Source organism: Serinus canaria, chromosome Z, assembly GCF_022539315.1.
Source record: "Serinus canaria isolate serCan28SL12 chromosome Z, serCan2020, whole genome shotgun sequence".
Classification (NCBI taxonomy): Eukaryota; Metazoa; Chordata; class Aves; order Passeriformes; family Fringillidae; genus Serinus; species Serinus canaria.
In genome coordinates, this window is record NC_066343.1 from 50,019,902 (window position 1) to 50,043,392 (window position 23,491).

The 23,491-nt window shown below is 36.9% G+C and overlaps 1 protein-coding gene across 4 annotated transcripts; it reads left to right on the top strand.

The window, feature by feature from the left end:
* Positions 1-381: 381 nt before the first annotated feature.
* Positions 382-23,241, top strand: LOC103819465 (COBW domain-containing protein 1-like). Of its 4 annotated transcripts, none has more exons than XR_003945841.2 (15): positions 382-528; positions 1,593-1,679; positions 2,539-2,635; positions 3,879-3,970; positions 5,047-5,106; positions 6,166-6,203; positions 10,699-10,745; positions 11,499-11,585; positions 12,375-12,419; positions 14,922-14,978; positions 17,653-17,704; positions 19,533-19,601; positions 19,703-19,768; positions 21,578-21,688; positions 22,732-23,241. XR_003945841.2 is itself a non-coding variant. In XM_030237092.2 (15 exons), the coding sequence occupies exons 1-15, from the start codon at positions 417-419 to the stop codon at positions 22,803-22,805; spliced, it is 1,113 nt and encodes a 370-aa protein (XP_030092952.2). In that variant the 5' UTR covers positions 382-416; the 3' UTR covers positions 22,806-23,241. The 4 variants fall into 4 exon arrangements, 3 of the variants coding, with proteins under 3 accessions (XP_030092952.2, XP_018773865.3, XP_018773973.2); XM_030237092.2 differs by having other exon boundaries at positions 21,559-21,688; XM_018918428.3 differs by having other exon boundaries at positions 471-528; positions 2,486-2,635; positions 21,559-21,688.
* The last annotated feature ends 250 nt before the right edge of the window (positions 23,242-23,491 follow it).

Below are 23,491 nucleotides of genomic sequence, written 5' to 3' on the forward strand. Positions count from 1 at the left end.
TCAAGTTCCACCTGAACGTGAGGAAGAACTTTCACTGTGCAGGTGACTGAGCGCTGGAACAGACTGCCCCGCGAGAGTGCGGAGTCTCCCACGCAGGAGATGCTCAAGAGCCGTCCGACACACGCCGGTTCCATGCGCTCTGCGAGGTCCCCGCGGGAGGAAGGAGCTGCCGCAGGCAGGCACCGCCACCCCGCTAACCAAACTTCCCCTCACGGAGTGCGCCCCGCCCCGCCGCGTTCCCCGAGCTGCGCCTGCGCAGAACCCCGCCCGGGGGAGGCGCCCGTCGGGCCGAGGCGCGGCGGTGCGTGACGCCACCCGGTGACGTCACTCCGGTGACACCACCCGAGCGACATCAGGAGTGTGACGCCAGGGGGCGCCGGTGGTGGGGGTAGGCTGGGCTGGGGCTGTCTGCGCCTATGGAGGACGAGGAGTGCCCTGACCTGGTCCCGATAGGCGCCGGCGGCGCGGAGCAGACCGATGCCGGCCCGGGCAGGAAGATCCCCGTGACGATCATCACGGGGTACTTAGGTGAGGAGCGGGAGCGGCGCTTGGCAGGGACAGCGTGCGGACAGGGAAGGCCCTGGCGGGCGGGCCGCCGCGGGGCCAGGGCTGCCGGGCGGGGCCCTCCACCCCATGGACCGGGCGAGCAGCGCCGGGCCCTCCGGCCGCTCCGGTGGATTTGCAGGGCCACTCTGAGCAGCGCTGTAAGCACCCAAAGAGTTGCTTTTTTCACCACCCTGCTTTCAGGGGCCGCCTCGTTCAGGTCACGATTGACTAATGGCTCTTGGTTACTTAGCGTCAGAATAGTGCAATATATTTGGCTCAGTTAAATGCAGAATGCGTTGCAGCCTGAAAAACTTGAGGTTCGGCGTTTTTCCCGTACCCCCCGACCAGCAGAGCTACTGTGTGCTACATGCAGTTATGGACTGTAAGGATCTGCTTAAATTTATGATCGCCGTCACTGTTCTGAAAGTTGTAACTTTGTACCGCATCACACTGTTGCAGAGAAAAATCTCTAAAGGACAAGTAAGGAAGGTTCACTAGTCGTAGTGGTTACCTGCTCCGGACTAGATGATCCCCAGAGATCCCTTTGACAATTCTCTGATCTTGTGCATGGGATGAGACTGCTCCTAAGGTGGTGTTGTGAACACGTTTTTTAACAGTTTTTTGACAATGCCCTGTTTAAAGGCAGTTAGTAGCACATCCGTGGTTACTGACGGCAGAACTGGTCAGAAAAAGTGGTAAGAGGGAGAATATTAAGTGTGCCTTTTGTTAAAAGAAGCATAAAAGTTAGTTTTGTAGGAAAAAACTGCCTAGTTAGTGGGGAACTTGTAAGTTTATCAAGTACTGACACTTAATGAATGGACTAACTGTGAGTTATTTAAGGCTGTGATTTAATGTCCTGATAGTTATATGTGTTGAAATTAATTTCTACATCATTAGAATAGAATGTAGGACATTAGAATGAATACTTATATTTAGAAGATAACTGCTTGAAGTGTGCATGTGCATGCATAACAGTATTTAGTTTTTATTTGAAATTTTATGTGGGATTTTTTTACATTTTAATATAAATATGGTCTGTGTTCTAGGAGCTGGAAAAACAACTCTTCTAAATTACATACTGACAGAACAGCATAATAAAAGAATAGCAGTTATTCTGAATGAATTTGGAGAAGGTATGTAATCGTGCAGAAATCTTTCTTTTTGCCACAAAATGACAAGTACATAAAACTGCTGGAAACCGAGACTGTTGTAATTTTAAATCCATTACTGAAATTATTAACATACCTCATAGTCTTCAGAAGGGCAGATCTTTTTGCTGGTTTTCATAAAATAGTGACATGCATTAATATATTTTGTACATAAATGTAGACCCTCAGAGTAAAGTAAATAGATACATCACCCTGTTGGAAGTGCTATACCTCTATTTGTCTCACTCAGTTTCAAGCAAATGGAAATTAAAATAATATGTTGGTAGATAATATTTTTTTATTTCCTTTCCCCTCAGCCATTTGCAAATCACAAATTATCCTGGACCAAGAAAATGGGGAGATGTGTGCTTGATGGCTATGGTTCTTTGAACTCTTTGCTTTCAGGACTTTTAATTGCTCTAGCTGTAATTTCATATCTGCACCATAGTCAGAAGCTTACATTGTTTGCAGTTTATACTGTGTTGGTGGGGGGCTCCTTGTTTGTTTTCATCAATAAAGATGCGTGTAGCTTTTCTAGTCACAGAGCCTAAAATAAAATATACAGACAGAGCCATTATATGATAGGGAGGCACAGGGTGGTATCCCTTTCTTTTAGCGAAGTTTGTGACACTTATGCTGTACCATCATCCAGTAGGGTTTGATGTTTGTGGAATGAGCTTTGTCTTGGCTTTTAAATTTCTCATAAAATAGAAAATACAAATTTCTTAAGAACATGTCAGAAACGTGGTCTCAGGAGAAAAGAATGTAATCCACATATCTCTCTCTTACAGGCATTATCATGCAAGATTGTAGATTAAAAATATAGCACTACTTGTGTTTTCAGGAAGTGCCTTGGAGAAATCTCTGGCAATCAGTCAAGGGGGAGAACTCTATGAGGAATGGCTGGAGCTCAGAAATGGTTGCTTGTGCTGTTCAGTAAAGTGAGTAAGGACTATTGTACAAGTTCTTCCAGTGGATATTGCGGGGAATTGAGGAAGGGAGAAGACATCCAGGATTTGATTCCTGAAACTGATGATAGAATTGATTGAGACTTCTTTTGTTGATGAAACAATTGGAATTTGGGAGGTAGAAATTTATTTCCTGTTGCTGCCTTACTGGATTTGGACTTGGTGTCTTTCAGAACAGTAATCTAAATACCAACTTATTGGGGATATTGTAGAGTAGGGATCTATCCCTCAATTGTTAGTATAATATGCTTCCATGTAGAGAGCTGAAGATTTAAGTAGGCTGGAACTAGGACTCATGTTTCCCAATTTCCTCACAAAAGACTTAGTCTGCTTCTTTCTTTGTACATTGGTTACTACTTCAAAATTGTATTAATCAAAAAGGATGAATGAAAAACCTTTTGTGACCTAATGAAACACAGTATATAAATCTGATGGTAAGCTGATGGTCATGGTAAAAAGAAAGAGAGTATTTCTTCCTTTGATGTATTTTTTTACCCTGTTTGTTGCAATGCTGAATTGTTTGTGCTAAGTTTGTAAATAAGGGTCATGGCCTGTTTGTCCTGAAAATTTGGGAGAACTGGTCTTATGCCTTAAATAGTAAAAGGTAGTAAGTGGAAAACAATGGATCATATTGGATTCTGTTGTTCTGGGGTGTAAGGAAAGCTCTCTTAAGAGAAGCATAAAAGTTTTATATACATTGGTTTTTTTATTGTTTTTGTATGCTGTTTTATATGCTGCTGTTTTTTATACAATGGTTTCTTATATAAATGCTATACATTTCTGCTTTAGGCTGACTTCATCAGCTCTAATTTAAGTAAATGGCATGTTAATCTTGGTGTAGGTGAGGTAGAAAGGCAGGGCAGCATACTTCACTTCTACCTCACCCCTTATTTCTGTACTATCAGCTGCCAAACCAAATAGTTCCATATCTACACAGCCCTACTCTCCTTTTCAGGTTGTTCAGTGTTTGAAAACAAACCTGGTGGGATTAGGCAAATGCTATTTTTAGACTAAAATGAAGCAGAAAACTAACATTTGCCTAATAATATGCCAGCAGATAACTAAATTTTTGTTACAGACTGTAAGTCTGCAAATGTCCTGTCTCAGAACTTTTGCTTTGATGATACTGACACTGTGTTCTGCATCAGAAGATACATTTAAATATATGCTTTAGCTTGTTTTCTCTGTTCTCAGGTGTAATTGTTTCTTCTTACAGGGACAATGGTGTGAAAGCAATTGAGAACCTGATGCAAAGGAGAGGAAAATTTGACTATATATTGTTAGAAACAACTGGTTTGGCAGATCCAGGTAGTACACATTGCAATTTTCATAACCATGATAATTATTCTGTTTTAATGAAGTGCTTATTTGCTCACCAGTTAGTTCACTGTGACAGTTGTAATATAAAGTGGGTGAGTTGTCAGGAGCCTATGCTTTGGTGGTGGTACAGACTCCAATGAATTGATTCAAGGTGCAGATATGAGGTTGTGTTTGGTTGAGTTCTGTTTGCTGACCTTGGTCTAAATTGAACCTAAAGCTTAGTAGAAATCCAGCTAAAATATATTTCCATGTAGAGAAGACACTGGGCTTAGCAAAGAGAAGCATACTCTGAAACTAGTAGTTTTCAAGACACGTTTTATGTTCTACTTTCCTCCTTTTTAAAGTCTAAATAGTTAGCATCTGTTATATTGTTACACTGGCTGTGATAGGCCTTATATTTTGTGTAGTAGTTAAATATACTGTGAAACAGACTAGCACATTCTTCTTAAAGAGCAGTAATAGATTTTACAAGATCCTTCTGTACTCTTTAGTAGTATTTATTATAAAAAAGGTGTTTAAACTTGATTTCATGTTAGGAATAGCTATCCAAAACAGTTTTCTCTAAACCATCCACATTAAAAATCTGTTGTAGATGGAGAGGGAAGGAAATTCTTATCAGAAATTCAATTGTTTCCCCTTTAGGAGACTGCTGCTTTCTACCTCAAAGCTAAATAGCTGTCATTATAAAGTAATTTTCTTCAAAAGACAGGACATTGATTTGGCCTCTGTTACACACAAATTCTGTTTGAGTAAAATTGGAAAACTATTAAGCTTTTTGGAAAAAAATCAATAGATAACAGAAAACAATTTCATATTGTGGTCCCTGCCATATCTTGCCTGAGTAATCACGAGAACAACTGACAGGTGTTTGGGTCTGATACAGAGTGGTGTTTGAAGGACTGCATCGTATCACTTCAGGTGGACAGTTTTAGGTGTAGGAATGACTTTAGTCACTGATCTTATTGTTAGCACTGCAAATAGAGTTTTTCTATGAAATACCTCAGTGTTGGTAGTTTACTGGAAAAATCTCAATTTTGTAACTGTGTATATATTACACTTCTTAGGAGCTGTGGCCTCCATGTTTTGGGTTGATTCTGAGCTGGGAAGTGACATCTATCTTGATGGTAAGAACTGCAAGCTTATTTTCCTGTGTATTGACATTTCATATCTGGATTTAGAGTAATGTATTATTGGTGTTTTAACGTAAGGTTTCAGAAAATGTTTGAAATGTATGAACTTGGTTTTCACAATGCCAGATTTGATCACAGAGGTATCCCTGCTTATTCTGATGCTTGTATACTTACTTGGTGAGGTGCACAGTCTTGCTAAATCCAGCAAAAGTTGTTTAATGCTTTTCTAAGGGATCAGATATGGACAGCACTTGACAGTGATGTAAGGGGAAAATCTCATTAGCTAGATGTTATAAAACCTCATTTAGGAGTAATATTGCAGCATTCTTTTTTCCCTTTTTTTTTCCTTCCCCCCCTTCTCCTGAAATGCAGTGTTTCCTAAAGGGTTTCCTCTTTTTCTGAATTCATAAATTGTCAACAGCTGGTTGTTTCTGCCTTTTGTTTTCTGCTTTCTTTGCCTGTTGTACTTGTTGGCTCTAATATTTGCTGTGTTCTAACAAAAACCTGAGATTACTGAAAGATAAGTCATCACTATATGTAGTTAAAGAGCAATTTTTTTAATGTAGGAAAAAAATTTACTTTTTGGCTTGAAAAATGCCCTACTAACATTTTGGTCAGTCTGAGAAATACCCACCTAACCAAGGAAGGAAATGTTGAGTTCAGTAAGAAGGAGCTTCCTAAGTTTCTGCCAGACACTTGCAAATTCCTGGTCATTTACCATCAGAATGGCTGCATACATCAGTCAGTCCCTTAATTTGTTTCAATATTCTGTAAAAGCATACCTCAGCCAATTTCCTCTTGTGGAAGATGAGGCATCTACTTTGTGAGAATTTATCTCACCAGGTTCTGTAGACATTTTACTACCATAGATAAGACAATGAATAAAAAAATACTTAAGTAACAAGTTTATTGTTCACATACTTTCACTGCTCCCAGTTTATTATAACTAGTTGTAAATGTGCTGATATTGTTACCTTTGTACAGGAAGTTTGCAAGTTGTTAAACTGCCAGCTGCTTTCAGCACATTTCTTCCATTTTAATGTTTTCTTTTAGGTATTGTGTCTGTTGTTGATGCAAAGCATGGATTGCAGGTAAGTTACTAGATTTGTTACATGGTTTAAAACTTCAGCACTAGAACAGCTATTGCAGTAATGTTCATGTGGCTTAATTAATTTTAACAATAGCCATAATTCTTAGATTGAAAGAGGACATATTTCATTATTGCTATCTTTTGAATGGGCACAAGGAAGTGCTGATATTTGCAGGAATTCAGATTCTTAAAGACACATCAGCAAGTGTGACAAGAGATGCCAGGTTGCTAAGTACTTGATTTCTTCTAGTTCTGTCTCTTCACTCAGGAATGTTGCTTTTATTCCAAAGAGGCATTTGGATTGCTGTAAAAAACAATGGAGAAATTGGTCACTGGTCTGTGTTACTTGAAAGGAGAGGACTAAGAAGAGATGTCATACCAGTGTCGTAACAAGTGAGTTAGGGCTCCACATGGGAAGGGTACTAATGTAATGGTAGCTGTTGCAGTGAGAAATGAGAGCACAGGTGTCCTGGTACTGCTTCCTATTAAAATGTTATATGGAAGCAGACAAAAATAGCAGGTATTAGAGTAATCTGTGTATAAAGTATGATGTAAGAACAGACATATAGAATAGTGAGCTTGGGTCAGCAAAAATTGTGATTAATTCAAATAGTTCAGGTTTTTTTTTTTCCCTCTCTTTTTTTTTTTCTTTTTTGGTAATAAAAAAGAGGTGGGTGTAAATATGTAAATATAACTATTTGCAACTTAATAACTTAGGAGGTCACTGCTTTGATTTGGTACTGATTTTGTAGGATTCAAAAAAAAGTGACCATATGAAAAAATGCCTTCATCATTATGAGAAATGCTGTTCACTTTTAAAATTTCTAAGGTTTATTAAACCTTAATAAAATACAACAAAAGGACTGACTAAGGAGAAAGACTGTACAAGGTGGAAAGGGGGACTGTGGGGAGAACAGAGGATGTCAAAATGACAAATAACAATAACGTAGCTATACATTAATCAAACTTCTCTTAACATACACATAATATTCATCTCTTACTTGCGAGAGCCAACCATTGCATTAACCATCTATACCAAACCCCTTTTTTCTTTAAGTCATTTGGCTCAAGCAATTAATTCTCATTTTTAATTTCAATAATCTACTCTTACTTCTCTTGAGTCAACTTTAATTTTGGATGAGTCATAATGGCATCTGTTGATGTGAGGGAGGACAGTGTGATCAGGGGAAAAAACAAACCTCAGGTTTTGGTTAAGCAAAATGATTGGTGGAGTTGGTGACATGAATTGGTTGGAGCAGACTGACAGGGCGATAGTTAGTCGCCAGCCAGGCAACGACGACAACAGGGGCACAACAGATCCCCCTGGAAGCTCCTCCGCAAATCCCAGCTACCAGCAGTGGTTCGGCGCAGGAACAAAAGGCAGCAGCATGGGTCTTGGGGGTAAAGCAGGGATGGCTTTATTTACCCATGGTGAGGATCCCAGATCTCAAGACCCCAAGACAAAGATTTGAGGCAAACAAGAGCTTTTATAATTTCACTCAGAAGGAGGGGTCTTAGGGCAACAAGCCAATAGGGGTATGGTTGGGGAGGGATTGAAGGTAGGACAATTTACACTTAAACCAGTAAAGGAGCAATAGGGAGGAACCTAACTTGGGTAAACCAATAGGGTGCTAAAAGACACAGGATAGACAGGGAGTTTTCCAGAAGGGAGGCCAGGTTCAAAGGAGGATTGACACTCTGGGGGAGGAAGGGACAAGAGGGATTGACAACTGGGGAGACTGGGGATCAGCCTAGGTAGGGAGTGGCTGGGTGGCAAACAAAGAGATTGACACTTAACTGAACTGAATAACAGTAAGGGAGCAGGTCTGATTTTAGAAACACAAGATACAAAATGAGGCACCTGTGCCACTCCAAAGGCAGGGGGAGAACAATACAGGGGAATTACAGAACCAACAGATCAGTGAACAAAGAACACAAATTAAGCAGCAAACCTGTCAAACAAAGAAAACACACTGCAACAGCAGACAAAAGGGAATCACAAAAGGGAGAATCATCAAATCAGACAAAAGGGAGGTCTAGTATGGCTTTTAACCCCTATCTACTATGCCCATGGGGTTGCCACCCATAGCAGGTGTATCTTGGGGGTGAGTATAGAGGCCAACTGGAGTTGGCCCTCTAGTCCCTGCTGTATTCTATTTGTCAACTGTATCCATATTGGATTCTGTAGGGAAAAGACAATTGAGGAATAATAGAGGTCTGGTATAGCTTCTGCCCTCACCTTACTGTGCTTATGGGGTTGCTACCTGTAGCAGAACTATATAATCTTCTTGGTGGCAAGCACAGGGGCCAGCCTGGTCTTGCCCTCTAGTTCCTGTCTCAGCCATCAATGCCCAAGTGGACCACCCCAGCACTCTGTGTTCCCCGTGTACTTCCCCTTGACAGACACTTACAATCCCCACCCACTAAAATAGGACAATTACATCAATAACTGATGCAATTCAAATTCCCCACACAAAGTGTTACTTAAAACAGTCCTCAAGCTGGCTGCTGGAAGTGTGACTCTACCTTTTGAACATATATATTGCTTGCAAAAATATTGTTCTGTTTATCTCTTTCTTCACACAGTGCTGAATTATTGTCTTATATGAAATATAATTGTGTTGCACACAACACAATTTAGTGCTGTGCACAGCAGCACTAAATGATTACTGAGAATGAGTTTTTAAAATGCTGGACTTTGAAGTAATATAACAGAAACAATAAAAAAATGTTTTGAAACATTTAAATTTTCTATCTACTATTACCTTTGGCACGTCAATGAAAACATACATTATCTAATCAGTAAACCTGAAAAACACTGACATCTGCTCAGAACAGTAGGAACTTCAGACTTTCTCAGTTGTGTACTAAGTAAACTTTGGTATAGAAGGACTTACTAACTGTTAATTCCTCTGATTGCAAAGCCTGACTTCAACAGTTGCTTATTCAAAGAACTTTGAAAGCCATACAGGTAATGACATTGAGATAATGGGCAGCAATTTAAGTATGTCATGCTTCAAAGAATCAACCCATCACAAGAAAAGCTGACAAACATTTCCTGTGACTAACCATACCACCATCCCCTTGCTAATTGATACCATGGGTTATCAATCTAACAGATTTGTTGCACAGCAATCTGAAATACTGATTTCTTTAATTGAGGGCAAACAGTTGGACAGCTTGAAGTTGCAGTCCTCTACTTCCAAGACCTGATGTCTGGACTACTGACATTTGCTCTTTTCAGGGCAAAAAACCTAAACATTAATTTAATAGAATCAATACATGGAGGATTACAAAGAAAAGGTTAGAGGAGAGGTTCCTGAGAGTCATCATGTTGTAATTCTCTGCTTGGGTTGTGCACAATCAGGAAATAGTTTTGTTTCTTTTTTACATGAAAAACTCACAGTATGCAGTAACCTATTTTCTCTTTTCTACAAGTAAAACACTGTTAGATGCCTGATAATTCCAATAAAGAAAAAAAGTTTTCTAGGTTTTTAAAAAGCTATATATTTCCCATGACAGTTGATTCCACTTTAAATTTGGTATTTCTGAAACTTGAAACTGAGATTTTAAAGTAATACTCTTGGTACATTTAGAGCTGATGAAGGAGTGCACAGGACTCTAACTTCCCGAGAGATGTAAGCATAAGTGGCAAGTTCTTACTAATACTGTAGCATCATTTTGAAGTTTTACTTCCTCCAGATGCCTGTGACATTTCTCTCCTAGAGATTGCTACCCCCATGGCAGAGTGCGCAGAAAATAGCTTGTAGCTAGACCTTTGCTGCTTCCGTGTAGTCTGTTGCTGTCCCTAAGTTAAGTAAGCCTTTGTCTTGCTAAATGTTATGCTGTTGCTTGAGATGCAGGTATTTTTTTCTCTTTCACTTATTCTTCTGCAAAGACACTAGCTTGGGCAGACAAATGGAGATGATACTAAAACTCTCGTAGCTTCTGATTTTGGACAGACTTGCCAAAGAACAGTGGTTTATTCATAAAAACCTGGAAAAAGTTACCAGTTTTTATTATCAAAGTACAGTTTGTCTTGTACAGTCTTCCAGAGAAAAAGAGCATGAAGTTACATATATGAAATGCTGTATTGAAAGCCTAGCCTGTGTTTTGTTAATTGAGTTCACACTCATTTGTAAAATAACTGAGCCTTCATGTTCTTCCAGATATATTTTTTATAGTTACTGTATGTGATGGTAACTTTTTTACTTTATTGTAAAGCTGAAAAGTAAGTAAATATTATAAAGTTTTCCAACTCTTTAGCATTTTAATAATAAAATCAGTTAGAAGAGTTTGCTTTAAGCCAGTTATAAATCTCTGTAATGGTGAATGTATAAATGTACTTTTTCACTGTCATTTAACAGAAAGATTCTAGATGTCATTTTCCTTAATACCTTGTAGAAAAACAGAATTGGATTTGGCTTTCTTTAATTGCAAAGGAATTTAAATTTAATTTGAATATGATTAATCCAATTAATTTAATTTTTTTTTAGCACTTGACAGAGGAGAAACCAGAAGGCCTTATTAATGAAGCATCTCGGTATGGATGTAGAAATTAATTTTATACATCAAGTTGGGAATTGCACTGTATAGAAGTTCATTGGAAATGAGTTCTTTTAGAGGGCTTTTTTTTCATGCTTTGCTTAAACTGAGGTAGATTGGTGTAATGAGGTAAAATGTGGAAAAGTAACTTCATGCTTTATTTGATCTTTCTGCCAAGAATGGACTCTTCTATTTTAATAGTGATGGGATTTTATTTAGGTGAATGAGAAGTGCCCTTGTTGGGGGAATTAAAAGTTTTGTGTTAGGATCTATCATGCTTGAAGCAGAACTGGAGATAGAGTAATACTTTTTAATAAATGTGGAGCCACAATAATTAAGGATTATTTTAACAGTTGAAGTCTTCATAAGCAAAGAAACTTCAAATATTGCATTACAAGGACCACATAAGTATAAAATCTCACTGGCAAATAGGGATTTGTAAAGTTGTTAAAGCAGTAAGCACTTTGGTTTAGATGACATAAAAAATACAAATAAACAAAACAACCCCGAAATAAAAGAATCTAGCAACTTGATTTGATCTGTTAGGGCACAGAAGAACATATTGAGGAGGAATCAGTAATAGTTTAATCATTCTCCATGATGTTCTAGTTTGATTACTGCTTGCCCTTCTGTAAAAGCAATGTTCATACTGTCTTTTGGGGCCATGGGAGAGATGTTTCTGCCTTACAGATAAAGTATTTGTTTGTTAGTGATGTCTTTTTCTCTCTTTTTTTTTTTCCTTAATACATAGGCAGGTTGCATTAGCTGATCTTGTAATCATCAATAAAACAGATTTGGTTTCAGAAGAAGAATTGAATAAAGTCAGTACGTCTGTGAGGTATGAAACTTTTGGCATAACTGTAACACTACTTCCTCAATGATTTAAACATAGTTACTTCTTTATTGCTGTTAGAATAGAAATTAGATCCCATTATTGGATTGACAAAAATTGATAAGCTTATAAGAAAAAAGAGACTGCCTCTTACAAAAGATGCTTCAGTACTTCTGTGCACTTGCACAATCTTAGCATCTTGTCTATCTAGGTAAGATTTGATGTTATTTACTAAGGACAGGCCTTTGTCTTAAGCGTTTATGGTTTTACATTTTTGAGCAGCTGATGTCATTTTTTGAGAATTAGCAGAAGTGGAAAAAAATCTGCTGGTGAATATGAGTCCACTAGCAAATGCAAAGATACATGGAGGAAGTCCCAAAAAATTATCATGGGAGCAGAAGAACCAATGGTCTAAATCAAATTAATGATTGAAGACATTACTCTTTGCTGTCAATACCATGATAAGCCAAATTAACATTAACATTTTAAAGTACTTTACAACTGTATTAGTTTTTTGAAATATGAAAATTAAAATGCTTAGATTGAGCAGAGTGTAGCGTGAATAGCTTTGGATAGGAAAATGCTGTTCTCACTGGTGGTATCTTGTCAGAATTCGTGAAGTTCCCCAGCTGTTAGTGGAAACCAAATATCTCAACCCATATCTGATAATTACTTAACAACCTGATAAGAGAGCTGGGATGCTATTTGACATGATGTTGTCCATGGTTAACATATTCGAACAATATATCATAGTTATATTTTCATCTAATTAATGATTTTTCTGTTTTATTTTAGGTCAATAAATGGACTTGTTAAAATTCTAGAGACACAAAGATCAAGGTATTAAATGGCCACTATTACTAGGTACTAGATCCTGCTTCTTTTGTGACGGTTTAAGGTGTTCTATTGAATCAGCTTTATAAAAGGAGAATTATTGAATTAGAAATATTTAATCCAATATTTATTTTATGAATGAGCATCTAGAAAAAATTTTTTTGAGGAAGTAAAAATGTAGTTTTAATTTATATTTTTCTTCATTAGTGTTCATATCACAGAATCCCAGAATGAGTGAGGTTGGAAGAGAGCATATTGGGTCATCTTGTCCAACCCTCTTGCCAAGCAGGGTCATCCCAGAGCACATGGCACAAGATTGTGTCCAGATGGTTCTTGAATATCCCCCATGGAGGAGACCCCACAGCCTCTCTGGGCAGTCTATTCCAGTGCTTGGTCACCCACACAGTAAAGTAGTTCTTGCTCATGTTCAAGAGAGCCTGGTCCAGCCTCCCTTCAGATACTTCTATAAACTGAGGAGGTCCCCTCTCAGTCATCTTTTTGAGTCTGAACAGGCCCAGCTCCCTCAGCCTTTCCTCATTAGTAAGGTGCTTCAGTCCTTTTAAACATTTTTGTTGCCCTCCCCGGGACTCCCTGCAGGAGCTCTGTGTCTCCCCTGTGCTGATGGAGCTCCAGGCACAGCCTTACTAGAGCTGACTGGAGAGGCAGGATTACCTTCCATGAACTGCTGGCAGTGCTCTTCCTAAGGCACCTCAGGACACTCTTGGCCTTCTTGGTCACAAAGATACACAGTCATCCAACCTTGTGACTGAAGAGCGGCTTGCACAGCCAGGTTGGTTTTGAGCTAATAATTGGGTATGTGCATTACCGTGTTTTCCTTAAATTGTGTCACCTTAAATATTACTCTCATGGCTGCTGCAAATAAGTTGTTACTACAAAATTACTTTGAAAGCAGTGGAAGGAAGTTACAAAAACAAACCAAAAAATCATTGCACTGGTTTTTCATTTTTGCTATTTTTAATTGAAATTCTGTCTCAGTTTTCATTTTTGCTATTTTTAATTGAAATTCTGTTTCAGTTTTCTTCTTTAGTAAAGACTTAAATGGATACTGTATTCCCAGGAGCATTAGGAGAGCAATATATCTTTCAGACTGCTGGGACTGATTTGTGCACATTTACATCAATTATTGAATAATTGTGGTCAGTGTTTGTAAGCTATAGGGTTTTGATTTAAGCAAATTTAAAGGGAAGGTAATTGTCATAATAATAAAGGGAAGGTAATAGTCATAATTAAGTATACTTGGATTTTTAAAGTTATTATCAATGTAGTTGGAAATTGTAGAGAAAAATACTTGCTGTGGTTGGGTGATCATAAAGGACCAAATTTGAAGAAGATACTGAACTACATTTTTTGTGTTTTAAATGTCCATTAGTGGGAGATCCAACATGTGATCTCTTTGCATATTTTATGGTGTCTGATGCCAGCTAGCCCTGTGTTTTGGATATGAGGTAAAGCGGGCCTCAGATTCAGTCCTCAATGACAACACTTTGTTACTTGTAAATATTCTTCTGTAAATGACACATACAGTCTCTTCCGTTGTTAAACATTCCAAATGTGAAATCAGCACAAAATTAATTTATTGGCATGTTATTTGAGGACATACCCGTTTTAAGAGGAGTTTGTTTTTCAAAACCCTAAAAGGGAGGGTTACTGTGTGATTTTTTTAGAACACTGCTGAGAACAACTGACACTGAGCTTGTCATGAATTTTACACAGGAATTGTTTGTGTATTCCATTATAAGTCTTTCATGTTAGAAACTGCTTGGTACAACTACTGTTGAATGTAAAAGTTTAATGTTTCTGGTTGTATTCCAGAGGTGGGGGGGTTTTTTACCTGTCATGTTCTTTTTATTTAGCCCCATATCATTAACTGCATCTGAAAAGCTGTCAGTTGCTATTAGCAGTGAAATCTGTAGTCTGTATTGCTTTGTGGAGAAAAGTTTCTTATTCAAGTTTATAATAGGTAGCCATTCTTGTAAGCAGATATGATTGGTACTGCCTATTCTGTATTGCATTTTTTATTTTTCTGTTTTAAATTGTACAGTTGAAATTCCCAGTAGTAGTGCTTCCCTCATAAAGTTGTTCAAGTTTTGTTTGTCAACAGTGTGTCAGTATAAGCTACATGTATTCCAGAGGTTTGTGTCTGTCTTCAGAGGCTCAGGGTTCCTTTTCCCCTTCAGGGAAAATAATTTATTATTCAGGTATCCAGTATAAGGGATTTTATCATACTTTTGGAAATACCTTGTATTTTACTGTAAAACAGTAAAATTAAAAAAATTTTGTTTCTCTGCTTACATGTTATTGTGTAACTAAACACAGCATTTTCTTGTAGAAGACCGTGCCAACCACTGATATCTAAAAATAAGGCTAAGTATTAATGGCATTAGTCTTATAGACAGGCAAAGAAACATATGCTTCAGTGAACACCTTTAGAATCTGACATTTAAATACATGAAAAATACAAAGCTTTCTTTTTTCCCCTCTCTTTAGAGTCGATCTCTCTAATGTCTTGGACCTACATGCTTTTGACAGTTTATCTGGAGTAAGGTATGGTGATAATTTTATTGTCATCTATTAGAAAAAAATACCTGTGTATGAAACCGACACACTGAAATCCTGGCTCAAATTTGCATCTGAGTTTCCCTTAGAATTTCTATTTTAGTCTGTCCTGTCTAGGCCAGGACAGTCACATTTAAAAATTACTGCTTTATAAGTGGTAATATCAGATGGAATTCCTTTCTTTTTCAAATGCCTACAGAAATTTTTTTACCTTATAAAGTTAAATGAGCCAGAGTTTGGATTTTTTTCCCCAAAATGCAAGTTTTGGTTTATTATCAGAGTAGATTTGTATACTTCTCTGGTTCTTTTAAAGCATTTCAAAATTTTTTCTCCTTTGTATTGTGATGAAATGAAGGCCTCTGTAGATTTGACACAAAAGAATGAGACACTTAGGTTCCACAGGAAACAAAGGCTCTACAGATTCTGATAACTGTGTTTATGATTCCTGGGGTTTTTAAATGCTGAATGCATGATTCAGCATCCTGGATGGGTGCAGAAGTAAAATGGGAAGGAAGGGGGAAAGATCTTTCTGTTCATTGTGTATGCTGAAGCACAGCAAAGAGAATGAGGAGTACTGGAGCAATCATAAAATAAAGGAGGGAAAAGGAAGGTAGTATAAGCTTCATTCTTCTTCCTGGATACAGACTTTTCACTTTAGATAATGGAATGGAGCAAATTCCTTATTCACAGTAGGGAGAAGTTGCAGGACATGCAAATTAGTAATGTCTATTAGATAACGTTCTTGGGAGATTTCCCTCTGAACTGGTACACTACTATCAAAATGATAGGTTTTGTCTTTTTTTTTTTGGCTGGCACTGGCTTTTGTCTCATCAGTGAAATATTGTAGTGTTTGTTTCAAGATTTCTACCAATGGCAGCATCAGCAAAATACCAAACTAGGCATCCAAAACAAAGTTAAGGCAGGAGGGAGACTGGTATATCCTTTAAGGCAATAGATAACTACTTAGTCATCTATTATACTTATTTTTAAGCCAGATCATAAACCCATGTTACAAGTTCTTAAAATGGATCAGCTAACTGAATTGACTCATGTTGGAGCCACACAGCAGAGATAAAGCAGTAAAAAGATGTGAACCAGAAAAAGGTTGTTCCTGTTTACAGCAGTTAGATCTGATTACTTGTAATATTAGGTAAAATCTGCAAAGTTTGCTAGTTTGCTGCACTCCACAAATCTGAGAACTTACCTCATTCAGTTACTTAGAGGTTCTCAATATTTGGTATTTAAACAGAAGAAACATCCTAAAATATCAGCATTTAAAGACAAATTCTAAATTATCAAGAAGGTTGTAGACTACTTATATAAAGTTTGGTTTATTTTGTTTATGTTTGAACTCAGCACAGCAAAATGGCTTACCCTGTTTTTAGTTCCTAGACACAGAAATTCTTACATAAAATATTAGTGGTGGTTTCAGTGCCATCACCTGAGTAGTCTATCTTTGCATCCAGCACCACTTGAACATACACACCAGTACGTTAATATTTTTTTCTTTTAATAGCATACTGCGGGAAGGATTTTTGTCAGCAGACAGATACAGATACGTCATCTGTTTGGTGTGACTGTGTGATAGAGCCTTGTAGTCTCAATATACCCTGAAGTCACAGGAAACACATCATGAATTCTGGATTCTGTGAAGGGCAGTATGAGAATAAGACAGCAAAGCAAAGGAAATAGGAGAAGTCAGAATGTGAAATATTACTTCTGTAGCAGACAGTGCCTTTTTTCCCCACCATAAAGGCTTCTTAAAATTTTACTTTACAGGGATATTGATCGAATTAGGAGAAGGGATTTTTATAGGCAATCTTGTCTGAAGTGGCAGAGGGCATCATAGTAACTTCAGTATTTCTTCTCTGTATTATTCACAATATAGAGGGAAAACAGAAACAATACAGAAGATGATATTTGAAGAAATTTTGTGCTATCTTGATTAATTGAGACAGATGTGGATGTGAAATCTAAAGCTGCAGTACAATTTTCTGTTGTCACACAAAAAGATGCAGTAAGACTCTAAATATTAGTTTACAAAAGAGGTTCCCAAGTACAGCTTGAACTTAGGGTCTTATTAAGTGAAAAGTATCTGTTTTAAGTTAGCAGGCACTGCATAGTAGAAGTGAGCTGTACAGCTGAGAAGTGGAAGCTCGTATACAGTATTTCAATTCGTGTTACAGATTTCATTCTCTCAAGCAACAGCTTTTTATATGCTTTTCTTCTTGATTTTTAAATAATTGTAAAGGTTTTTTTAAAAAATGAACATCTATTAACTTGATAAATTCTAAATTCTTGCTTTTTTTTTTTAAATGATGTAGTTTACCTTTTTTGCAGAAAGGAGTATCAAGGGTGTTGTGTTCATTGAAATATAAATGTTTTTAATGCTGAAGATACTGCAAATCAGGACTATAATTCTCTCTTTATGTTTTAAAAAGCCTAATTTTCTAACACAAATTATTAACTATATCAAACAAATATTATTAAACATTTATATTTTGAGAATAAAAATTAATTAACTGCTGAAGCTTATTCTGACTATATAGTCTATCTTTGATATTTCAGCTTTGCTCGGCAATACCGGAATTTTTAAAATTTTGAAATAATGATATTTTTCCAACCCTACTCAAATGGGACATTTAACTTCACTTATTTTCAGTTTGCAGAAAAAGCTTGAGCATGTAAAGACAACACATGCACATCTAGATAAGGTAATTATTAAAAATACTGCTTTGATATTTTTGCAACAACAGGACTGGTCAATATTGCATGCTGATTTTGTTACCTACCTTTCAGAAGGTTTCAGTTAGGGAATAATGTGTTCCAGGGTATTTGGAAGATGACCTAGATTACAGAAAAGAAATGTGTTTTGTGTAGATAGATTCTAAATGGCTATATTAAGTCTCACTTTTAAAAATAGCTTATAAGCTTCAAGTGCTCCAGACAGTCATGTCATTTGTTGATTCACATGGAGAGTATTAGTGAACCAAATAGAACTACTTTTTGTTTTAGGTATTTGCAGAAACAAATCCTAAATTTGTAGTCTGCCCTCTAGGTTTTCTATCCAAAACAAAATCTTTCTGGTTGAATTGTGGGTCACAGCCCTCCTAGGTGGGTGGGGTCCACCCACAGGCCATGAGTCCCCTCAGTGACTGCAAAAAAGTAAAAACCTCTACTTTTTTAAGGTGTTTTGGAAAAGTGAGCTTTCCACTCTGAGGTTTCTATAATTAAATTTAATTGTCAGGTTAAAATACAATGCATACAATGTCTGTTTTTCTTTTTAAACTGCATAATTTAACTGTGAAGTTGCTAGTCTTGAAAACGGGAAAAGGCAATAATAATTTTGGAACTACAGATTAAATGCAAAATCAGTTCATGCCTAATTATAATTACAATGATACTGATAGTTTTTGTTTAATCAAAATTCTTAAATATGCTCAGTTATAGAATCTTAATAGATCCCTAAAGTAGATAGAAATGTTAAGTAGAATCCTTCCTGAATGTTATGAGTTATAGTATCATTGTGTGTGTTATTAAGGAGGTTATTGTTAGTTTTGTAGTGTGAAGCCATTCGACAGAATTCATTGTTAGTGTCTGTGTTTAGTTTAACACCTACATATTTAAGGTGATTTTTGAGGCATAATAAGGACAGAACACTTCTCACAGTAGTCTGCAGGTCCTTGTTGTAAGACAAAGTGTGCTTATTATCTTCATGGTGAAGGTCAACAGAAACAAACTGCACTGTGCTTGGAGCACAGTGAACTATGGTCTGACTTGTTCTGAAGCTGCTCAAAGTGTTAACTCGTGATTGTTTAGATAAGTTTACTTGGTCATTAGACAAACATTTGCTGCTTGTTGCTTTAATTTTTTTTTCCTAGTCAACAGGAGGTAGTCATTTGAAAGCATTACAGGAAGTAATTCTGTGTTCTTCCATACCATTGAGTAATTATAGTGACAAAAATAAGACATTATTTAATCTTTAAATACATTGTTAATTTTAAACTTCATGTTTTATTTTCATGTTTTCTTTTGATAATTTATCCTGAGCAGTTAGCTGGGGGTTGTCACAAAACTTTACTTCAGACATCTTGATTTTCTGAATCTATTCCTACAAAGTCTGTTTATAAACAGCTTTTTTTACAAGGCAAGTACAGATTATCTTTTAGAAAACTATGTTGATTATTTTTTGTCTGATAGTATTGTCATCAAGATCAGTAAGCCAAAAAAATAGCATTGTTAACCATATTTGAAAGCTTAATCATAATAGTCTCTACAGCAAAGAGTGACATGGTAGCAGCTAATGGCAATGAACTGTTCAAGGCATTGTGTATGCCCTATAAATGCACACCCAAACAGAAACAAAAAGTAGAACTTAATTTAGCAAATTAGAGCAAAACAGAAATAGAGATTTTTTTTTTATTTGATGTTGTCATATACTTGCCTTTTTATGAGGCCAAGTTATAAAGAACACTTTTTGAAATTACTGTTATGGGATGTTTATTCAGTGCGGTAATAACAAGTGTATCTTGCCATTTGCAGGCTATAATTACAGTAACATTTGAAGTTCCAGGAAATATAAAAGAAGAAAACTTAAATCTCTTTATTCAGGTAAGTAATACATCACTGTCAACTCAAAAAATCATTGTAGCTTTTTAAAGAAACTCACCCCATGCCACTTTGTTTATGGAAACAACTTTTTCATTTCATAGAATCTTCTCTGGGAGAAGAATGTGAAAGATAAGACTGGATGCACCATGGATGTCATAAGACTGAAGGTTAGTCAGAAATTATCAGCTTCTTTGTTTTGTGCCTTTTGTGCCATCTTTACACCTGAAAACCTGCATTTTGCTGTCAGATATGGACCTATCGAAGGTGCTGCTGGAGAGTAGCTAGTTGTCATTCCATGAATGACTCAGAAAGAGATATCTGGCAGAGGAGAAAACATTGATCCTACTTATCTGAATTGGGAGGGCAGATGTACAGTCCCCAAACATCAGTGGCAGGGTTAAAAATCAAGCCATAATTAAATCACTTTTAATTTTCTACTTCCATTGCTTTGAGAGATACCATCCATCTCACATACCTAGGGTTGGGAGACTTTAGATTGGATCCTTTAGATTGCTAGGTGTACTTAAAATTGTTGCCATAATATGCAGAAATTCAATTTGGCGTAACAGGAATGCAATAATAGTTGTGGTCCACAATTAACTTTTTACAGTATTGTCAGGCTGTAGTTTTAAAGATGCAGCTTATAAGTATTCATCTTCATGGGCACTTCATATGTTTTTCAGTTGCTTGGTTTGGAGAAGAGTAGAGGTGACAATTCAGGATCTAATTAAATTTATCTTATACCAAGCAGCCAAGTAAATAATGAAATAATAAGAATCCAGTCAGTCATTTGTCAGGCTGTAAGAAATATAAGAAAGTAAAGCTCTGGTTTGTTTCCTGAGAACACTTGACTATCATAGATAGCAACATAATTATTCTAGTTTTATTGGAAGGAAAGTTGTTTTCTTGCTTTCTCAGCAACAAAATTAGAGTATCCTGGTCTTCTCGTTCCTGACAAATAGAAGAGAATCTGATGTATCTGAAGCTGCCTGAAAAGCAGTAATGCCATGCACAAGCATGTTTTTGGTGTATTGAGCATTGGAATCAAATTAATTCTTGTGACATGTGAAGCCTGTGATAAAATGTGTGCTGTCTCTGTCTCAGACAAATACACCAAAGCAAATGAACCTCAGGCAACTAATTACAGAACAGGTTCCAAAGTTTGTTGCTTTTATGTTTACATTTTATTTGTAATCATAACCCTTTTGGCAGTAATATTCATAGAATTCCAACTAATAGGTCAAATGGAGACCTATTTTATGAAATATTTCAAACTCTTTCTTTCTTTAGGGAAGTGTCCTGGTCTAGGGCAAATTCTGGGAGGAACTTCCAGGAAGTATAAGACATGTTTTACAGAATGTGTTCCACTAAAATATTTTATGAAGTGATGAAAACTGTTTTAATAGAGCTTTTGATATGTGAGTTAATGTACTCATGCTGATTGTGGTTTCTTCTTAGTCTGTTGCTAGTTGTTCTGCTTCACAAATATTTATTCTTTCTCCAATATTCAGAGATTCTGTTTCAGAAAATTAAATGTGCTCAGCATAAGAGCGTAATTGGACTAATCTGAAATCAAACATTTTTGTTTATTTTACATCATTTTGTCGGCAGGCAGGCTTTCATGGACTACCATGAAACACCATATATGTATTCAAAGAGGCATAGTAGATGATGACATTTAATTTTTGCTTGGGAGGCTAGGTACTGACAAATGAGAAACAGAAGGCAAAGTATGGTAAAGTGTAATTCTTAGCCTTTAACAAAATAAGGAAATGTGAAAATGGATGTTATGAGTAGATGTGTTCATTGATAATACATGTTTTTTTTGACTAACAAGTGCATAGGTTCCAGAAGTACTATTCCCTGCTTGAACTAGATTGAAAGTTTTGTTTCCCCTCTTACATATTTTATTTTTAAAGTTTTGTTTATATACCCTAACAGTTATTTTTCTGATAAGGGACTGGTATCTATTCAAGGCAAATCTCATCAAGTGATAGTCCAAGGTGTCCATGAGCTCTATGACCTAGAGGAGACTTCAGTAGCCTGGAAAGAAGATGAAAAGAGAACAAACAGACTGGTCCTAATTGGTAAGAGGAAATTATGCATCTCCTTGTTTAAGATGCTAGTTTTTTCACAGACAGTCTCACAGACTTGGCCAGTGAAAAGCAATCAGGCTAAACTGGCCAGAATTAGTGCAGTGAGTATGTTCAGCATAACCCTCTTTTAAAGGCTTATCCATCAAAACCTCCTGAAGTTCAAAACTGCAGCTGAGAGGAGTCTACTCTATCCTGATTAGTGCCACCAAAATCAAACCAAATCAATAAAAACCAAATCAATAAAATACTAAGCTTTCATAAATTATGTTGGCATATAATCTTATTTCTAAAATCTGTAATTATAAATTGGGTGATGGGTGTTACCCCATTCAGAGGGGTCCCAAGATGAGGGAAGAGACGAGACAGTTGACTCCATGCATCAGAAGGCTTGATTTATTATTATATGATATATAAGATATAAAAACTATACTAAAAGAATAGAGAGAAAGATTTCACTACAAGGCTATGCTAAGAATAGAAAAGCAATGTCCTCCCAGACCGAGACCAGCCGGACAGGTGTTCTGTGATAGGCTCTTAATTGCAAACAGTCTGACGGGGCCAATCACAGACATCCCCTGTTGCATTCCACAGTAGCAGATAATTGTTTACAGTTTGTTCCTGAGGCCTCTCAGCTCTCAGGAGAGGAAAAATCCTAAGTAAAGGATTTTTCATAAAACATGTCGGCGACAGGTGGGAATAGTTTGAATGTTTGATCAAATATTTAGTAACTGTAAGGAAGGTTATTACAGCTTTAAAATATTTTAAATCAGTTTTGTTTCTGAAAAGCTTTCAGTGCTAAGGTTCTGTTTCTACTATTTATTTGTTTGCTGTGCAAAGTGTATTATTACCAAAAATAACCTGCTTTTTTCCCTTTCCCTTATTTGTGCTTGAAGTCTGTTGTTGCCTTAATTTTAATACTGCTATTCTCACTGATTAATACAATAAACACTTTCTTAGGTTAGAAAAAGCTACTTGTATGTGGTTTTTTGTAATGCACTGAAAAATACAGTTAGATATTTTATTTCTCTTTACAGGCAGGAACCTGGATAAGGAGATCATCAAAGAAGTATTCATAGCTACTGTGAGTGAAGAAGGAGGAAACAGTTGACATAAAACTATAAAAAATATTAAATGTTTGTTTAATCCTGCAAGGATTTTATGGCAGAAAAGACTGAATGGCATGGACTATATCCTCCCTTATGCAACAGTTGAGCCCTGAAGTCTTCCTAAGAATTCCAGCTGACCTACTGCTTTAAGATTAGCTCTTGTGGTCTAGAATCAAACACAGTTCTCCTATTTTGGATTTCGCTGAAGTTGTGTCAGCAACATCATGTAACTGTGCAGAAATGGAGATAGGCAAAAGGCTGTTATGTTCTATGTGAAGCATTTCTGTAGGGGTATGGGAAATGTGTTTGAAGCCTAGTGCTTTCTCTTGCTAACTCTCTCTTCCACTGGGAATGAAGCAATAGTGATTATTGCCAGTGATATAATCACAGTACAAAATGTTTAGTGTTTACTATTAAACTGTCTTCCATCTCTTTCCACTTGCTTTGTGATTTTTGAGTGTATGCACCCATCACACGTTCTGTTCTACCTCTAAACCTATTGGGTAATGAAACTAGAAATACACAGGTAGCAGAGGCACAAGGTCCAATAGAGTTAGTGCTGTCTACACAAAAGCTGTGAATGCAGCGTTTGGTCACATAGTCAGCAGTTCGAAAGAGGTAGCTGAACTCTTCAATCTTATAGGCCATCACCCTGCAGTCCAGGATTTGGGGAACTGGGGACTGCACC